This window comes from Lagopus muta, chromosome 13, assembly GCF_023343835.1.
Source record: "Lagopus muta isolate bLagMut1 chromosome 13, bLagMut1 primary, whole genome shotgun sequence".
NCBI classification, from domain to species: Eukaryota; Metazoa; Chordata; class Aves; order Galliformes; family Phasianidae; genus Lagopus; species Lagopus muta.
The window spans coordinates 4,377,862-4,392,494 of record NC_064445.1 but is presented as its reverse complement, the minus strand read 5'-3'; the positions used below and the strand labels follow the sequence as shown (position 1 = coordinate 4,392,494).

At 42.6% G+C, this 14,633-nt stretch overlaps 1 protein-coding gene and 1 non-coding gene across 3 annotated transcripts; both read left to right on the top strand.

The window, feature by feature from the left end:
- Positions 1–3,787: 3,787 nt before the first annotated feature.
- Positions 3,788–14,173, top strand: RBMX (RNA binding motif protein X-linked). Of its 2 annotated transcripts, none has more exons than XM_048959270.1 (9): positions 3,788–3,911; positions 5,197–5,323; positions 5,511–5,617; positions 10,856–11,027; positions 12,101–12,217; positions 12,544–12,658; positions 12,758–12,883; positions 12,975–13,063; positions 13,562–14,173. In XM_048959270.1, exons 2-9 carry the CDS (start codon positions 5,215–5,217, stop codon positions 13,867–13,869), a joined length of 1,143 nt encoding a protein of 380 aa, XP_048815227.1. In that variant the 5' UTR covers positions 3,788–3,911; positions 5,197–5,214; the 3' UTR covers positions 13,870–14,173. The 2 variants fall into 2 exon arrangements, with proteins under 2 accessions (XP_048815227.1, XP_048815226.1); XM_048959269.1 differs by having other exon boundaries at positions 3,789–3,911; positions 12,960–13,063.
- LOC125699985 (small nucleolar RNA SNORD61) lies at positions 5,374–5,438 on the top strand. The gene has a single exon (XR_007379752.1). It is a non-coding gene; the product is annotated as a small nucleolar RNA SNORD61 (small nucleolar RNA).
- Positions 14,174–14,633: the final 460 nt, after the last annotated feature.

Sequence of the window (14,633 nt, the reverse complement as noted above, 5' to 3'; positions counted from 1 at the left end):
CTCGGCGCGGCGCCTGCGCCATGACGCGTGAGGCGATGGGCGCCATCTTGAGTGAGGGCACCCCGAGGCGCGAGGGCTCCTCGCTGGGAATGCTGTGCTTGGGTGGGATGGGCTGGTGAAATAAAGGGAAAACAATACTTGCTTGTCTCTTGTACCTTCTAAGCTGAATTTGAGCTGTTATTTCAGGCAGCTCCGTTTATAGCTGAGGGGGTTGTGATCCACTTTGTACTGTTAGAAAGGATCCACAATTAGACTCCCAAGCAGGTGATCTGGGAGGAATGCATCATGGAGCAGCAGTTTAGAAATAATTGACAAAGTCAATGCCAGAAAGAATGGCTGCTCTGATCCCCTGTAGCCTGAATTTATGAAGTAAAAATTCTGAATTTCTATAAATACCCATGAAGGGACAGCTGCCCAGAACATTGCTCTTTGTCATGGAAGTATTAAACTGATTTTTGGTTATTAATTTTTTTTTTAAACTATATTTCTGAAGGGAATTATGTTCCTTTTTTATCCATTCTGATTGCATTTCCTGATGTACTTCTAATTCCTTCTCTGCTCTGACATTTGGGAGACATGTAGTTTGTGCTTTATGTTTTGTTTTAGGCTTATTTGATTTGGGGCTGTTTGTGCAGATCTATTTCTGTGATTTTTTTTCTACGCTTTTTGTCCTGGTTTTCTAAAAATGAAAACAAAACCCCACACAAATGAGTCTTACGTGACCAGATTATTTATGTATTCACTAGTCCTCATCCTCCAGGCTCTCCTGATCCCCTTATCCAGTTTAAAGCCCAAGTATGATGAACTTGGTAAAATGCCAATATGTTTGATGAGAATGTGCAAGCATGTACCAAAGTACTGCCCTCTGTATAAACGTGTTTGTACTGTAAGCTTAAATATGTTGTTAAACTTCATATGGTCAACATAAGTGTGACATTATAGGTGAAAGCCATCAAAAAACTTCATAAAATATCCCCTTTTACAGAATGTTATTCCATCTATGTTGGTTTCCTACTCTAGGGGCCAGCATTAGGTGCTTTTTACTGCTGTTTTAATTTCCAAGCAGAAAATTAGAAGCTGAGATACCATTCGCAAAATAAGTGGTCATAGCTCATCAGCCTTGAACTTTTGACTTGAGTATAAGAAGGATTGGTTTCCATACAGGCTGCAGTTTGTTCCCCAAAGATTTCTGTAACTTTTCTAAAAAAAAATACAAAGAAGGAAAGAAAGAAGCATTAGAATTGTAATATATTATTCAGTCTTGGAAGAAGATCTGTCTTACTGAACTTGCAACAAGAGTGTGTGTGACTGTGTAAGCTGTGTAATGGACGATAAAATGCTGCTCCAGTTTGCAATGTCTATGAAACTAAGGTTTTGACTAAGGCCTGATGAAGGTATATTTTAGGACAAAGGACAGAAAAAAATGGCCTTAATATAATTAGAGCAGTTATGTTCTAATGCTGTTTCAAATGTAATTATGTTAGCGCCAATCACATCTAGCCACATGTACAGCATAGACTAGGGAATGTTAATAAAATGAAGCCTTGAGTTACTAATTGCCCTGGTTTCAGCTGGGGTGGAATTTATTTTTTCCTTCACAGTGTCTGGTATGATGCTATGTTTTGGCTTTAGGAGAAAAACAGTGTTGATAACAATGCTGATAACCGATGTTTTCAGTTGTTGCTGAGCAGTGCTGCACGGAGCCAAGGACATTTCAGTTTCTCAGCTTCTCCTGCCAGTGAGGGGGCTGAGGGGACACAAGAAGCTGGAAGAGGACAGAACCAGGACAGCTGATCTAAGTTGGTCAAAAGGGATATTCCGTACTGTACGACATCATGCAAAAAAAATATTGAAAAAGTCAGGAGTTGGCCAGGCAGGCAGCTACTGCTTAGAGATTGACTGGGCAACAGTCAGTGGGTGGTGAACAATAATCATTACAGTAATCCTTTCTTCCCACTTCCTTTTCTATCTTACTAAATAGTTTTTATCTCAACCCACAAGTTCTACTTTGTTTTGTTGTTTCTTTTTCTCCCTCATCAGACTGTATGTGCTTTGCTGCCTGCTGTGTTAAACTACAGTGCTAATTAAATATCTTACTATTTTAATCAGAGAAGGAAAAAGAGAGTTTCGTTTCCAATTTTTATTTCCAATTACCTGGGAGGCGATTAGCAAATACACAGGTGTAGGGCATGGAAGCAAAGAAATTTCACATGCCATCCTATGATGGGTTGGAAAGGACCTCAGAGACCACATAGTTCCAACCTCCTGCCATGGGCAGGGTTGTCACCAACTAAATCACGCACTAGATCGTGTTGGCCAGGGCCCCATCCAACCTAGCCTCCAGGACAGGAATTTAGCTGTATTGTTTTTTGGCCACTGCATTATCATCACATGCCATGCCCTCCCACTTTGTGACAGCTCATCTTCCCCTTTTCCCATGCCCAGTAATATCCCCCAGAAATGTTTAGCATCTATGCTGGAAGGGTAACAATCTTCGAGTACTCACTATGTGCTGAAGTGTTTGAGAGCTGCCTTGTATTTTCAACAGATCTGCAGGGAGTCTGGTGCAGTGTTGCATTCTACCTAACATACAGAAGAGTTGAACGTCAGTAACTGAATAGAGGAGACTGAAAAATTAAAGAATAGTCTGATGTTCTCAGGATGTGACAATTTTACAGCATTTATTCAAGGATTTATTATGGAAGTCTTGTGGTCAGGAAGGATATTTATCATAGATAAGATGTACATCTGGAAGTTATAAACAAAACTATAACTTTGAGCAAGCACCTTAATTAGGCAAAATGGCAAGCATTCAAGGATGTTGCTCTTATTATATCACAGGTAAACAGTACATCTGGAAGTTATAAACAGAACTATAACTGAGCACAAATGGCAAATAGTTAATTCAGAAACATCTGGGTTTTAATCAACAGCTGCCTGAACAAGAGGGAGAAGTGTGCCCAGGTGGCCAAGAGAGCCGGTAATGGTAGTCAGCAGGAGCAGGAGGTGATTGTTTCTGTATTGAGCACCTCAAGTGCTGTGTTCAGACATGGAGGCTCTGGAGCACGTCCAGAGGGCAGCAACAAAGCTGTGAGGGGTGTGGAGCACAAATCTTGTGGGTAACAGATGAGGGAACTGGGATTGTTCAGTCTGGAGAACTGAAGGCGCAGGGGAGACCTCACCACTCTCTAATATTTCTCGAAAGGAAGTTTTAGGAAGGTGGGGGTTGGCCTCTCCTCCCAGGTAATGGCAATAGGACCAGGGGTAATGGTCTTCAGTCGTGCCAGGGGAGGTTCATGTTGGATATTACTGACAGTTCCTTCTCACAGAGCTCAGGTAGCAGTACAGGCTGCCCAGGGAGGTAGGTGGTAGTCACCATCCCTGCAAACAGTCAAGAAAAGGATGGATGTGGATTGGTAGTGATGGGTTGATGGTTAGACTAAATTGTCTCGATGGTCTTTTCCAACCTTAACTGTTCAAAGCTGTAAAGTGAGTCTTCAGAGCAATCCCATCCGCACCTCCCAGGCAGAGCTGCAAACAGACAAAGGGAAAAGCACCACCGACCACAGAACAACTGTTCCAGCGAGGACCGGAAAGTCCCGCTCATTCATGAAGGCCTGGCCACTCTACCCACAGCGGCGCGCTCCGAACCCCGGGCAGCTCCCGGGCAGCTCCCGGCCGCAGCGCACCGCAGCGCAGCGCACCGCAGCTCGCCGCTCGCCGCCCGCCGCCGCCGCCGCCGCGCGGACCCGAAGCGGCCGCGCTGAAACCCCGGCAGGCTGCGGCCTCCCCCTGCTGGGCTCGGCGCCGCGTGCATCCGGGGCCCCGGCCGGCGGTGACGTCAGCGCTATAAAGGGCCGCAGCTCCTTTGTTCGCTCCCATTGCGCAGTTGGGGCAGGGTGGGAGTGGAGGTGAGTGCTGCGAGGCGAGCCGAGCGGGCCCGGGATCTGCGGGGAGGGGGGAACGGGGCCCTGCGAAGTGAGAGCTGAATGTGGAAAGCGGTGGTGCGATGAAAGGTTCTGCCCGCGGAGAGAAGCTGCGCTCCGCCCGTCACTGCGGACGTGGGGCGAGGCGCGGTGGAGCCCGGCCTGCCGCCTTCCCTCCCTGCCCGCCGGCCCACGTGCGGGGTGCAGGACGGCTTGGCGGGGCGCGGGGTCCCCGGCGCGAGAGGCGCTTGGCCGCCATTTTAGGTGCGGGGGTTTCTTGGAGCGGTCCCGTCGCGCGGGCTCCGCTTCCTCGAGGAGGACAAAGGGAGGGCTGCTGCAGGCGCGCCCTGGGGCCCGAGCAGAGGGTTCGGAGCGAGGCTTGGGGTGCGCGGTCCGCTCAGCGCTGAGACGTTCGTCTGGCGCCGGGAGGGAAAGAAGGCCCTGCTAGAGGTGGCCGCCATTTTGTGGAGGTGTGTGGAAAACGCGGAGGGTCCGGCGCCCCCTCCTTGTTCTCCTCTCTTCCTGGCCCGGTGCGCCGCTTACGAGGCTCGGAGCGGGGCGGCCGCCGCTTGTCCGCCCGCGCGATTGGGGCGGCCCGGCCGCCGGCGGCGCCTTGTGGAGCCCTTTGTGCCTGTGTGCCGAGCGAGCTGGGCGCCGGGCTTTCCCGCCACTGGCCTGAGGCGTGCGGTAACGGCGGTCTGCAAGGCTGGGCGGAACGCCAGATGCTCCGAGAGCACGTTTGTCTCCGGCTCTTCTCGTCCCGCTCCTCTAAGCCGTGTTGGGCTGGTATCCGTTCAGGCTGTCGTGTTGTGTAGGCCTCGGCTTTGACTTAGTGTGGATGTACTTAAAATACCATAAAAGATTGGGGTTAATTTTGAATGTTGGCGCACCTGACTTTAAACATTTCGGTTTTATCTTAAAGTTAGTTGTTTTCATAGAAGAAAGAATCTGTGACAGGAGTGTGACAGATTGAATGCTAAGATGACCATCGGGGGCAAAAAAGGCAGTAAGCTTAGCTTTTCAGTGTCCACCATTGTCTATTCTAGAACTGTTCTCATTAGAGCCCTGCTTTGTTTTCTGGAGTTTCTGCTGGAAATAACTGCTTCAACCTTGTAGTTATTCTTTTTCCCTTTGTGCTTAACATCTCTTCTTTGGTATTTTGTTCAAAGAAAACTGGCTTGAATTTGAGGAAGAGAGAATATTCCATGCTATTGTCCAGTGATCTGCTGTAGTCTAATGTTTTGTTAATGAGAACTGTATGTTTTCTTAGGTCTCTTGTATCATCAAAATGGTTGAAGCAGATCGTCCTGGGAAGCTGTTCATCGGTGGCCTGAACACAGAGACAAATGAGAAAGCCCTTGAGGCTGTATTTGGCAAATATGGACGCATTGTGGAAGGTAAAAAACAAAGGATACTCTTGCCATCTTGATTGAAACAACAGAAGACAGCTATGATGACTCTTATAATGTTGATCTTATGAAATGATCATCTTCTCTAAGAAGTTCTGAGCTTAAAGGGTAAATAAAGGTTAAGTTTTGTTGCTTAATTGCAGAAGAGGGTAACATGATTTTATTTCCACTGCAGTCCTCCTGATGAAAGATCGTGAAACCAACAAGTCAAGAGGGTTTGCTTTTGTAACGTTTGAGAGTCCAGCAGATGCTAAAGATGCTGCCAGAGACATGAATGGAAAGGTAGGAATTGAGATCATCTTTGCTGTTGCTGCTAAGCAAAAGTGCTGTTCTATGGAGCTAATTTAACTCATAATAAGACTTGGAAAGATAATGGACTAGAAGATTCTGGAGACAAGTCACAGGGTTAAATTTGTCAGGATGTCTTTATTTCCTGTTGTCTCCATGAAGCTGGACTCACTTTTCTCTGACTCTGGATTTGACAGTAGAAAGTGAAGCCTGGCTGTCATTTGGTTATCAATTTCTTTTTTAGTTAGCGATGGAGAGCTTTCTAGTAGACAGCTTTTCACTCTTGCATGCCTCCTCTAATTGTTTTGTACTTACTGTATTTGAACGTAATACTGCATAAATCATATTTTAGGGGAGTGAGTTACCTGAAAACTAGGAATGTTTCCCCTCATATGGGTTTGATGTGATTTGCCTTCACTGTGGTGTGTTGATGCATTGTTAATTTGTAGGTATCCTTATATATGTGGCATTTCTTGCCAATTACAGTAAAACTGTTTTGCAGTTAACCAACACTTGAATTTGTTCATACCCTGCAACAGAGCTACACAGCTTAAAAAAAAAAAAAAAAAAAGTACCAAACTAATAAATACTATGTCTTTAAAAAGGAAAACTGAATTTGGAGCAGAATTTGAGATTCACGTCAGGATAGCTTGCTGGAGGAATGTAGGTTATTGTGATCTGATATTGCTTTGGTATGTTTGAAAAGCTGAATGTCGGTTTGTGAGTTAGTGATCAACAACAGTTCAAAGAAATGCTCTCTTTAGATGGTGTAAGCTGTCATGTCAGTTGATTTGAATTTCAGACTCTTGTCTGTCATGTGCAGTCAGAAGAGTTCACTTGTAAAGATCATGCTGAACTGGGCTTTCTGCTAACAGCATCTCTTCTAAGGTTAAGAAAGCCTCTGTTTAGAATGGTTGAATAGCACTTGAGCTTTTGATAGTTGTTAGTGCGAAATAATGACTGATGGTTTTCTTTCAATTCAGCATAGTCCATAAGTAAAGCATAGCGAATACCTGCACTTATGGAGTAAGAAAATGAGTTTGTAGTGTTCACAGATGATGCTTATAATTAAACTTAGTTATTCCTAGTTTTGTGTTAAAGCAGACTTTCTGGTGTGTGTGCTGCTTAGTTTCTGAGTTCTTGAGGACAATCTGTTGATGATTATTGTAACTTTGCATGGAGATTTGCTTCCACTTTAAGCTAGTCATTTTTCTTAGTGTGGAGAATGATAAGTCAGATGTTCTTTCTATACCAGTCCAAACATCCCTAAAGGTGCATCTGTTAATGAATCTGTCTCCGTTGTGTAGCTTGCTACAGTTCTGAAGACCTGTTTACTGCAGTTTCAAAATCCTGATTTTCCTCTGAGTTAATAATTCAATTGAACCCCACAGACAGTAACTTTGAGCATCAACAACGAATTGTGGAATTAAAAGGAGTTCAGTCCCTAATCCTAACAACTGTTCATGGAGTGCAGCATTTAAATGAAAATAAATGGAAACTCAGAAAATAAACAGCTGTTCTAGGTCTTTAAATGTTGTATATTCACGCTGGAAACGTTCATAAAAGTAATGTTCAGTAAAGAAGCGTTAAATGGCATGTAGCTAATCTGAGTTTGCCTGTATTTTGGAATGCGCCGTCTGGATCACTTGAGAACTAGGAAGTACTGACTTGTGGGTGATCACTGTCATGGCTTCTGTCTTCAGAGCTGCAAATCTAAGCATACTTTCATCATCTTTGAAATTTGAACAGCAGTGTTTGGAAACAACATCCTCACTCAGGATTTGGGCAAGAATGGCCTTCAGTGTAAGCCTGCAAGCATAGCTGTGTATAGTTCCAATTCTGTACCTATCTAGCTTGGTTTAGTTGTGAATGTGGAAGAGGCAAGAATGTTATAAGGCAGTACTTCATGAGAAAGCCTTCTGGACAACAAGTGATGCCAATACTTCAAAAAGACTGCATTCTGTGTCAGAAGAGGAGTGATGCTTGAGGCATCCTGTGGGAGGAATTCATTCTAATCTGTCCAAAATGAGTTCTTCTGACTGTTTGGAAGTGATGGAGTGCTCATGAAACATCCAGGCATTTCAAAGGAGCCAGCAGCAGAAGCACTGTGCAGAAGAGCTCAGACAGTCTGTAATGAGAAACTTGACCTGCTTAGCCAAGGGGAAACAGGTGATGTATGGGCAGTGTGTATCTCAGTCTGTCATTCCAGTGAAATTCAAAGTTGCAGCCAGCAGAAGAGGTGGAATTGGTTGAATTCTGCAAGAACATCAGAACGTATCTTCAGTTGCTGGAGTTGAGGGAAGAAATGGGGTTAAATATTTCATTCTGAAATGGAACAGGCATGAATGAGTCTCAGCTTGCTTGTTGAAAATTTTAGTCCTGAGGAAGGAGGTCAGGAGATAATGGTTTTGGGGGAAGGGGAATTTCTCAAGTTAAATTACTTTCTCTGCAAAATTGGATCAGTTATAGCCTGAATGGCACAGTAGAAATCGTAAAGCATTTTACAGCAAATTCTTTAGGAAAAAAATCTTAATTGCAAGGCAGCGAAGTCATCATCCTTGTGTCATAAAATGCACTTTCTTGTCTGAGTACAAGGGAATACTCCCAAGTCTGTAGTGAACTTTCTGTTAAGCTGTTCTGTTCTTCATATTTGAAGTCCCGAGTACAAAAATCTGTAAATAAAGAGAATGTGATTTTAGAGGAAACATCTGGGTCAAGCCAAAGATAAAATTCCATTTGAAGCATTCCATTCTTCCAGTTGAAGACCTGTCAAGCCAGTTGGAGCATGTTAAGAGCTTGGAAGTGAATACTACTATCCACCACGGAAGATTATTGTCCTCTAATGAACAAACTTATTTCCAAATCTTCCTGTGAAGAAGTGTTATAATACAGAAAAGCTTGGATTGATAGGAAATGATCCTTGGTTCTTCCATGTATTTGATGAAGAAAAGTGCTCATGTTGTGTTGTCAAGAAACACACAAGTGACGATGGAATTGCAGCAGCATCAACAGTGAAGTCCATCAGAGAGGAAGCACCAGCATGATGTTAGGCTGCTGGTTCATGCAAGTTTCTTTGGAATATTTGAATTACAGCTACTCAAACTTTACAAATACACCTCATTTAACTTCTGTTTTGCAACATGGAGCAGTTTACAGGACAATTCTCTAATTGTTTGCTTCAGGTTCCTTGGGCACATTTCAGGACTGTATAGGTTGTTCATTGCACATGCAGGAGTTTTTAAAATTGTGGTTGCAAATCTACTACTATCCTTAAGTGAGCATATATAGTAGACTTTATTTTTAGCACCAACATAATACCACAAAATAGTGCCCCTTTCATATTAAAAGTACTGTTGCAACACTTGGAATCAAGATTATAAACACCAGTTGATGAGTGCCTGTTTTGACAGATGGTGTTTTGGACCCATTGAAAATTTCTTGCTCTGAGATAACTTGTCTTGAGTTCTGTCTCATCAGTTAGATGAATTTTCGTTTGACTGAAAAACCTATAAAAGAAGATGGTTTTCCCATTCCAATCTTATATTTTAAAACAAGTACCTTCTGGTTAACAGCAGCAAAAACAAAGATTTTATTTTTGACATAAGACATGAATTAGGCTGCTTAAAAGCAGTTTTAAAAGCAACTATGTTTTGCCTCAGTAATGTGCATAGGTGCAAGGCAGAAGAAAATAAGGAATAGAAATCATTAGGAAAACCATGCCTCCGGTGTTTAAGCAAACAAGAAGTTAAAAACACCAAGTTGGACTTGACATCCAGGTGTTCAGAACCCCTGCTGGTGGGAAGGGATGATATTTGGGTTCAAAAATCCAAACAAATTGTTAGTAGTCTGCCATAAAACAGGACTCCTGCGGTCATGGTAGCAAAACTTAAGGCTTTAAGCCTACCTTTCCCATTGTGAGAAAGGTGTCTGGAATATGAGAGATAGCAAAACTAGTTATGAACTAGGTATCAACTGTTAGATTCCAGTGATTAGCAGTGTTCATGCGTGCTCCTGGAATGTTCTGAGCTTGTCATGCTGAATGTCATTGAGAAACTACATAAGCTAAATCAAAAGCAAGACCAATGTTATGTTGCTAATTTTTTTTTCTCAAGATGGATTGAGTCAAACCTTTGGATATACACTCTCAGTTTTTCAGTAGTAACTACGACTGTGTATAGTGGTGGAATATGTCCACTGCTAGAGTGGATGATGTTGGAAAGGGGCAGATTTCATTGGACAAGGAAGAAGATACAGTTTTACCTCCATAAACAACCACTAGCAGTGCAGACTGAGACGCTTACCAGGAATTCTTCTATTGCAATAATGTGCAATTAACAAGACTGCCTTATTCATTAGTTACAGATATTTAGCTTACAAAAAGTCAAGCTGCATTTGCCAATAAAGATGTGCAGTAAACTAATTTCAATAGAGCTCTATCTTGACTGTTCTCCTGACCAAATGTGTATTGTCTGAAAGAGGATGCCATGGATACACTTGCTGAGCTGCTCAGTATGTCTTAACGCATGTTCGTATTTGAGGCATAATAGCTGGCTGCAGAGTTCCTGTTACTGCAGGTCTGTGCTCCAGAAAAAGCATCCACTTAAGAAAAAAAAAAAAAAAGTTCACTCTGGAAAAGCAAGTAATAGAGTAAATTGTGTCAGTCACCTCTTTTTTTTGAAAACTCACCTTGAAATGGTAGGAAAGGGCTGAATTGCCATACTCGGTCTGCTTTGTAGATGCTGAAATTACTTCTAAATACTTCAGTGATCACCGTTTAATCAGGACATCAAGAAAATGTACTTAAAACGGCCTCCCCATTGCCAGAAACCCCAACTGAAGCTAAGATATCTTCAGCTTAATCCTGTAACTACTGGTGCAGTCAGTTTGGTGCAAAAGTCCGTGGCAATTGGAAGTAAATTGGAGCTCATAAATCATATTTCATTTACGCAATAAATGACATGGGGCTGCCGTAGTTATTGGACACTTTTATTTTGACTGAAAGTGCTTTCTGATGCTGCTCTGTGTTTTTTCATCAATACCACAAGAATGAAGTACTCTAGAAATTAGGCCCAACATGCTGCTGAGTACGTGGGGACTAATACTGAAGACTGAATCTGTTCTAGAGTTGCTCTAACTTTATAAAATGGAAGCCCTATAATAGTGAAGCAAGAAGGGCTTAATTTAAGAAATACAAACATGACTGAGCAATAAGTAAAGCAGCTTCTTCTTTAGTCATTAGATGGGAAAGCAATTAAAGTGGAACAAGCAACCAAGCCATCCTTTGAAAGTGGTGGTAGGCGTGGGCCACCACCCCCTCCACGAAGCAGAGGTCCTCCCAGGGGCCTTAGAGGTGGAAGAGGCGGAAGTGGCGCGAGAGGACCACCTTCAAGAGGGAGTCACTTGGGTATGTATTTACCTATCTCATTATATACTTGGACAACATACAAGACAATCCCATTGGAAGATGACAATAATCCTACTGGAAAAAGTCAAACAGCTGAATAGTGCACTCCTTGTTCATTATTAAAATCATGAAATGTAATCTCGGCAGTTGAGTCAAATTTTTGATTAGGCAAGTACACCTTAAGAAAAAGGCTTTCAAATGTGAAGATTCCCTTCTACATCTAACGCTCTACTTGGCTTTTGGCTATGAAAGAAACAAAACTCCTGCCCTGCACGTGTGAAAGGAAGCTTTCTTGTATTCAAGGTGAAAAAGTGATTCTCTTCCACCAGGGTAAGGGAAGTGCTTTCTGCTCTTACTAGCAAGAGGTCTAAACTCACTAAACTGTAGCTGTTTAAATGATTGGGGTCACAGTGACAGTTAGGAAAGCTAAATGTTGCTCATGACATTTTTGAGTTGAAGCTCTCTGAAATGAAAGGATAGTACACAACTCGATACTGGATGTGCTTTAACTTAGATATACCTACTTATTCAGCAACTTTTCAGTACTAAAACAGTCACATAAAGCAGCATGTGTTTTATAACAGTAAAAGCTGTAGTGCAGGGGAAAAAAACCCTGACAATAGTGAAAATTCTATTCTTGGAAAGTCTATGTAGTAGGTCCTACGGTATCTCTGTTCCCTCTTTATGTAGGATCTTCTCTAGTAAGTCTTCCCAGGTCGCTTTTGTCTTCTGAGGACAGTAACTCGAGCATTTAACCTGACACTGATGACAGGAAAGAGTTTTCTTTCTCCTTCGCAGCACACACTGTGGCTTTTAGATCACTTCTATAAGACAGTTCTGAACAGGAACTTAAGCTGTGAAAAAAGTTTATCTGGCATGCTTTCAATTCTGTCAGCAGCATCTAGTAGTGACTGAAAAACAAGATAAAGGTATTTTTAGGGTCTAATGTTAGAGGTTTACTGTTGATGTTACCACTACTGTGTAAGATCAGTTAGATTACTGGAGTTGAGGCTTTAGGGGCATACGGGTAAGTATTACAGAAGTAACAAGGTGGTACATGGCTTATCTTCTAGGGTCTTCTCGAGGGCCACTTCCCATGAAGAGAGGTCCACCTCCACGAAGTGGAGGCCCTCCACCTAAAAGATCTGCACCTTCGGGACCAGTGCGTAGCAGCAGCATGGGAGGAAGAGGTAAGAACTTGATAAATTGCTTTGTTGTCTAGTCAGTGTCTTGTAATGCCTTACTCATCAGGAACTTATGGAAAGCATTGGTTTCTTTTTGAAGTTAAATCTTCTGTGGGCTAGTTGATCATTTTTATTATCTATCAGTTCTCATCGTTCTCTGGTGTGATCTGTTGTGCTCCTTTTAATGCTGCTTTAAGACTCCATAAGCGGAAAAGTATTGTGGATGTAGGCTGCGCGGTGATGCTTCTAAGTCTGTGTGAATCATTCAGTAGTAATTGCCTTGAGTCTTCTGTGTGGTTAAGTGCAACTATATTTTACAACTTGTATTTAAGCTCCTGTGTCACGTGGAAGAGACAGTTATGGTGGTCCTCCACGCAGAGAACCGATGCCATCACGAAGAGATGTCTACATGTCTCCAAGAGATGATGGCTATAGCACTAAAGATGGGTAAGTTTTCTTAATGATTTAGATTTGCTCAATGTTTTCATTCGTCAGAGGATTTTGATCCCTGATTACTCTGATGTAACCCAATTTTGTTTGTTGTAGTTACTCGAGCAGAGATTACCCCAGTTCCAGGGACACACGGGACTACGCGCCACCTCCCCGCGACTATGCGTATCGCGACTATGGTCATTCCAGTTCACGTGATGAATACCCCTCCAGGGGCTATAGGTATCTACTACTGCATTTCTGTCTGTGTCTGTTTGCTTCTGCTGTGATCGGACTGGTTTATACTGAGTCTCAGTAGCCTTTCCTCTTACAGCGATCGTGACGGATATGGTGGTGGACGTGACAGAGACTACTCAGATCATCCAAGTGGAGGTTCCTACAGAGATTCGTATGAGAGTTATGGTAAGAATCCATTTTGAGGATCATGCAGTAATTTGTACGGGTGTCGTGAAGTCTGACTTTTACTAGGTTGATGCTGTTTTAGGGGGAAGTGGCGCATTTTTTTTCCCCCTACAGTGAAAGTGCAGTTGTTGGTTATCATTTGATCCCATTGTTAAGCTGTAAGTTAAAGAAGCAAAGTCTACGGTTCAGAATTGCATCTATCTCTGGAAAATGTGGCTGAGTTTCTTCTCTAAAATAACAAGCTGTTCTGGAATGCCCAGTAAAGAGCCTGCCTGCATAAACACCGTCTTCATTCCTTCAAAGTCTGTTAAATCCACTCACTGCCTGATACGCAATTCCCACTTAAAATACCATTAACGTGGCAGATTATATAAAGAACATCTCAATGCATACAAAAGAGTAAAAGTAAACATTTAATACAGCAATTCTGTAAATTCAGATTGAAATTGTTTATATAACTTATGGTGTTGCCATATTACCTGACCATTGACCCTGCAGGTAACTCACGTAGTGCTCCACCTGCACGAGGGCCCCCGCCATCTTATGGTGGAAGCAGTCGATATGATGATTACGGCAGCACACGTGATGGATATGGAAGCCGAGAAAGTTACTCAAGCAGCAGAAGTGATGTCTACTCAAGTGGCCGTGATCGTGTTGGAAGACAAGACAGGGGTCTTCCCCCATCCATGGAAAGGGGCTATCCACCTCCTCGTGATTCATACAGTAGTTCAAGCCGCGGAGCACCCAGAGGTGGTGGCCGTGGCGGAAGCAGATCTGACAGAGGTGGAGGCAGAAGCAGATACTAAAAACACTCTTAACTTTTTTTGGACCAAGACATTACTTCTCAAACAAATTAAAAAAAAAAGTGGAAGTTCTATCTTTACTACCAGAGGACTACTAAAAGGAAAAGTTGTTTTTACCTTTTTTTATTGTTGCCTGTTAAGTTTTCCCCTCCATGACTTTTATGCTTTTGTGAAGAAAAGTTAAACCAGTGTTTAATTTCATTTCAAAATTGTTAACATTTCTTTCGAAAGGCAGATGTTAAATGTATAAAATTTGAGCTGTGTACTAGTGTTGTAATTTCCAAAGTAAAGTTTCCCTGAAATGCCACACTTCCCATCTGACTTTCCTCGTGAACAGAATAAGCAGTTCTTAAGATCTTCCACACGACATCCAACTATCTAAAAGGAGCTGGATTGTTCCACGCATTCAGCATCTCGCTCTTAAAGTATTGTTTGTGATGTGGAGGGTGGTGGGGATGTTCCACAGGAAAGTTCATTTTTGTCTAGAATTCCAAGTCAGTGTTCCCTGGAGTCAGTGTTCCCAGTAGAAAATGCCTTCAGATCCTTGTGTTTAAAAAAAAAAAAAAAAAGTCAATCCACCTGAAAAAACATGTGGATAATACTATTTTTTTTTTTGCCTTCCTCCTGTTTCTTGGGGAGTTTAAAAAGTTCTCCCCATCAAATGAACCATGTACATGTAAGTCAGCTACAGTATACTGTTAAAAAAATTAAAAAAAAAAATAAAAAAGTTTGACCAATTCATCAAAGAAGCTACAAAGCCATGCTTA

Coding starts and splice junctions, on each gene's coding strand:
- RBMX (XM_048959269.1), top strand. CDS start 5,215: ATGGTTGAAGCAGATCGTCCTGGGAAGCTGTTCATCGGTGGCCTGAAC. Junction 5,618..10,855: donor CCAGAGACATGAATGGAAAG/GTAGGAATTGAG, acceptor CTTCTTCTTTAG/TCATTAGATGGGAAAGCAAT. Junction 12,659..12,757: donor GGCTATAGCACTAAAGATGG/GTAAGTTTTCTT, acceptor TGTTTGTTGTAG/TTACTCGAGCAGAGATTACC.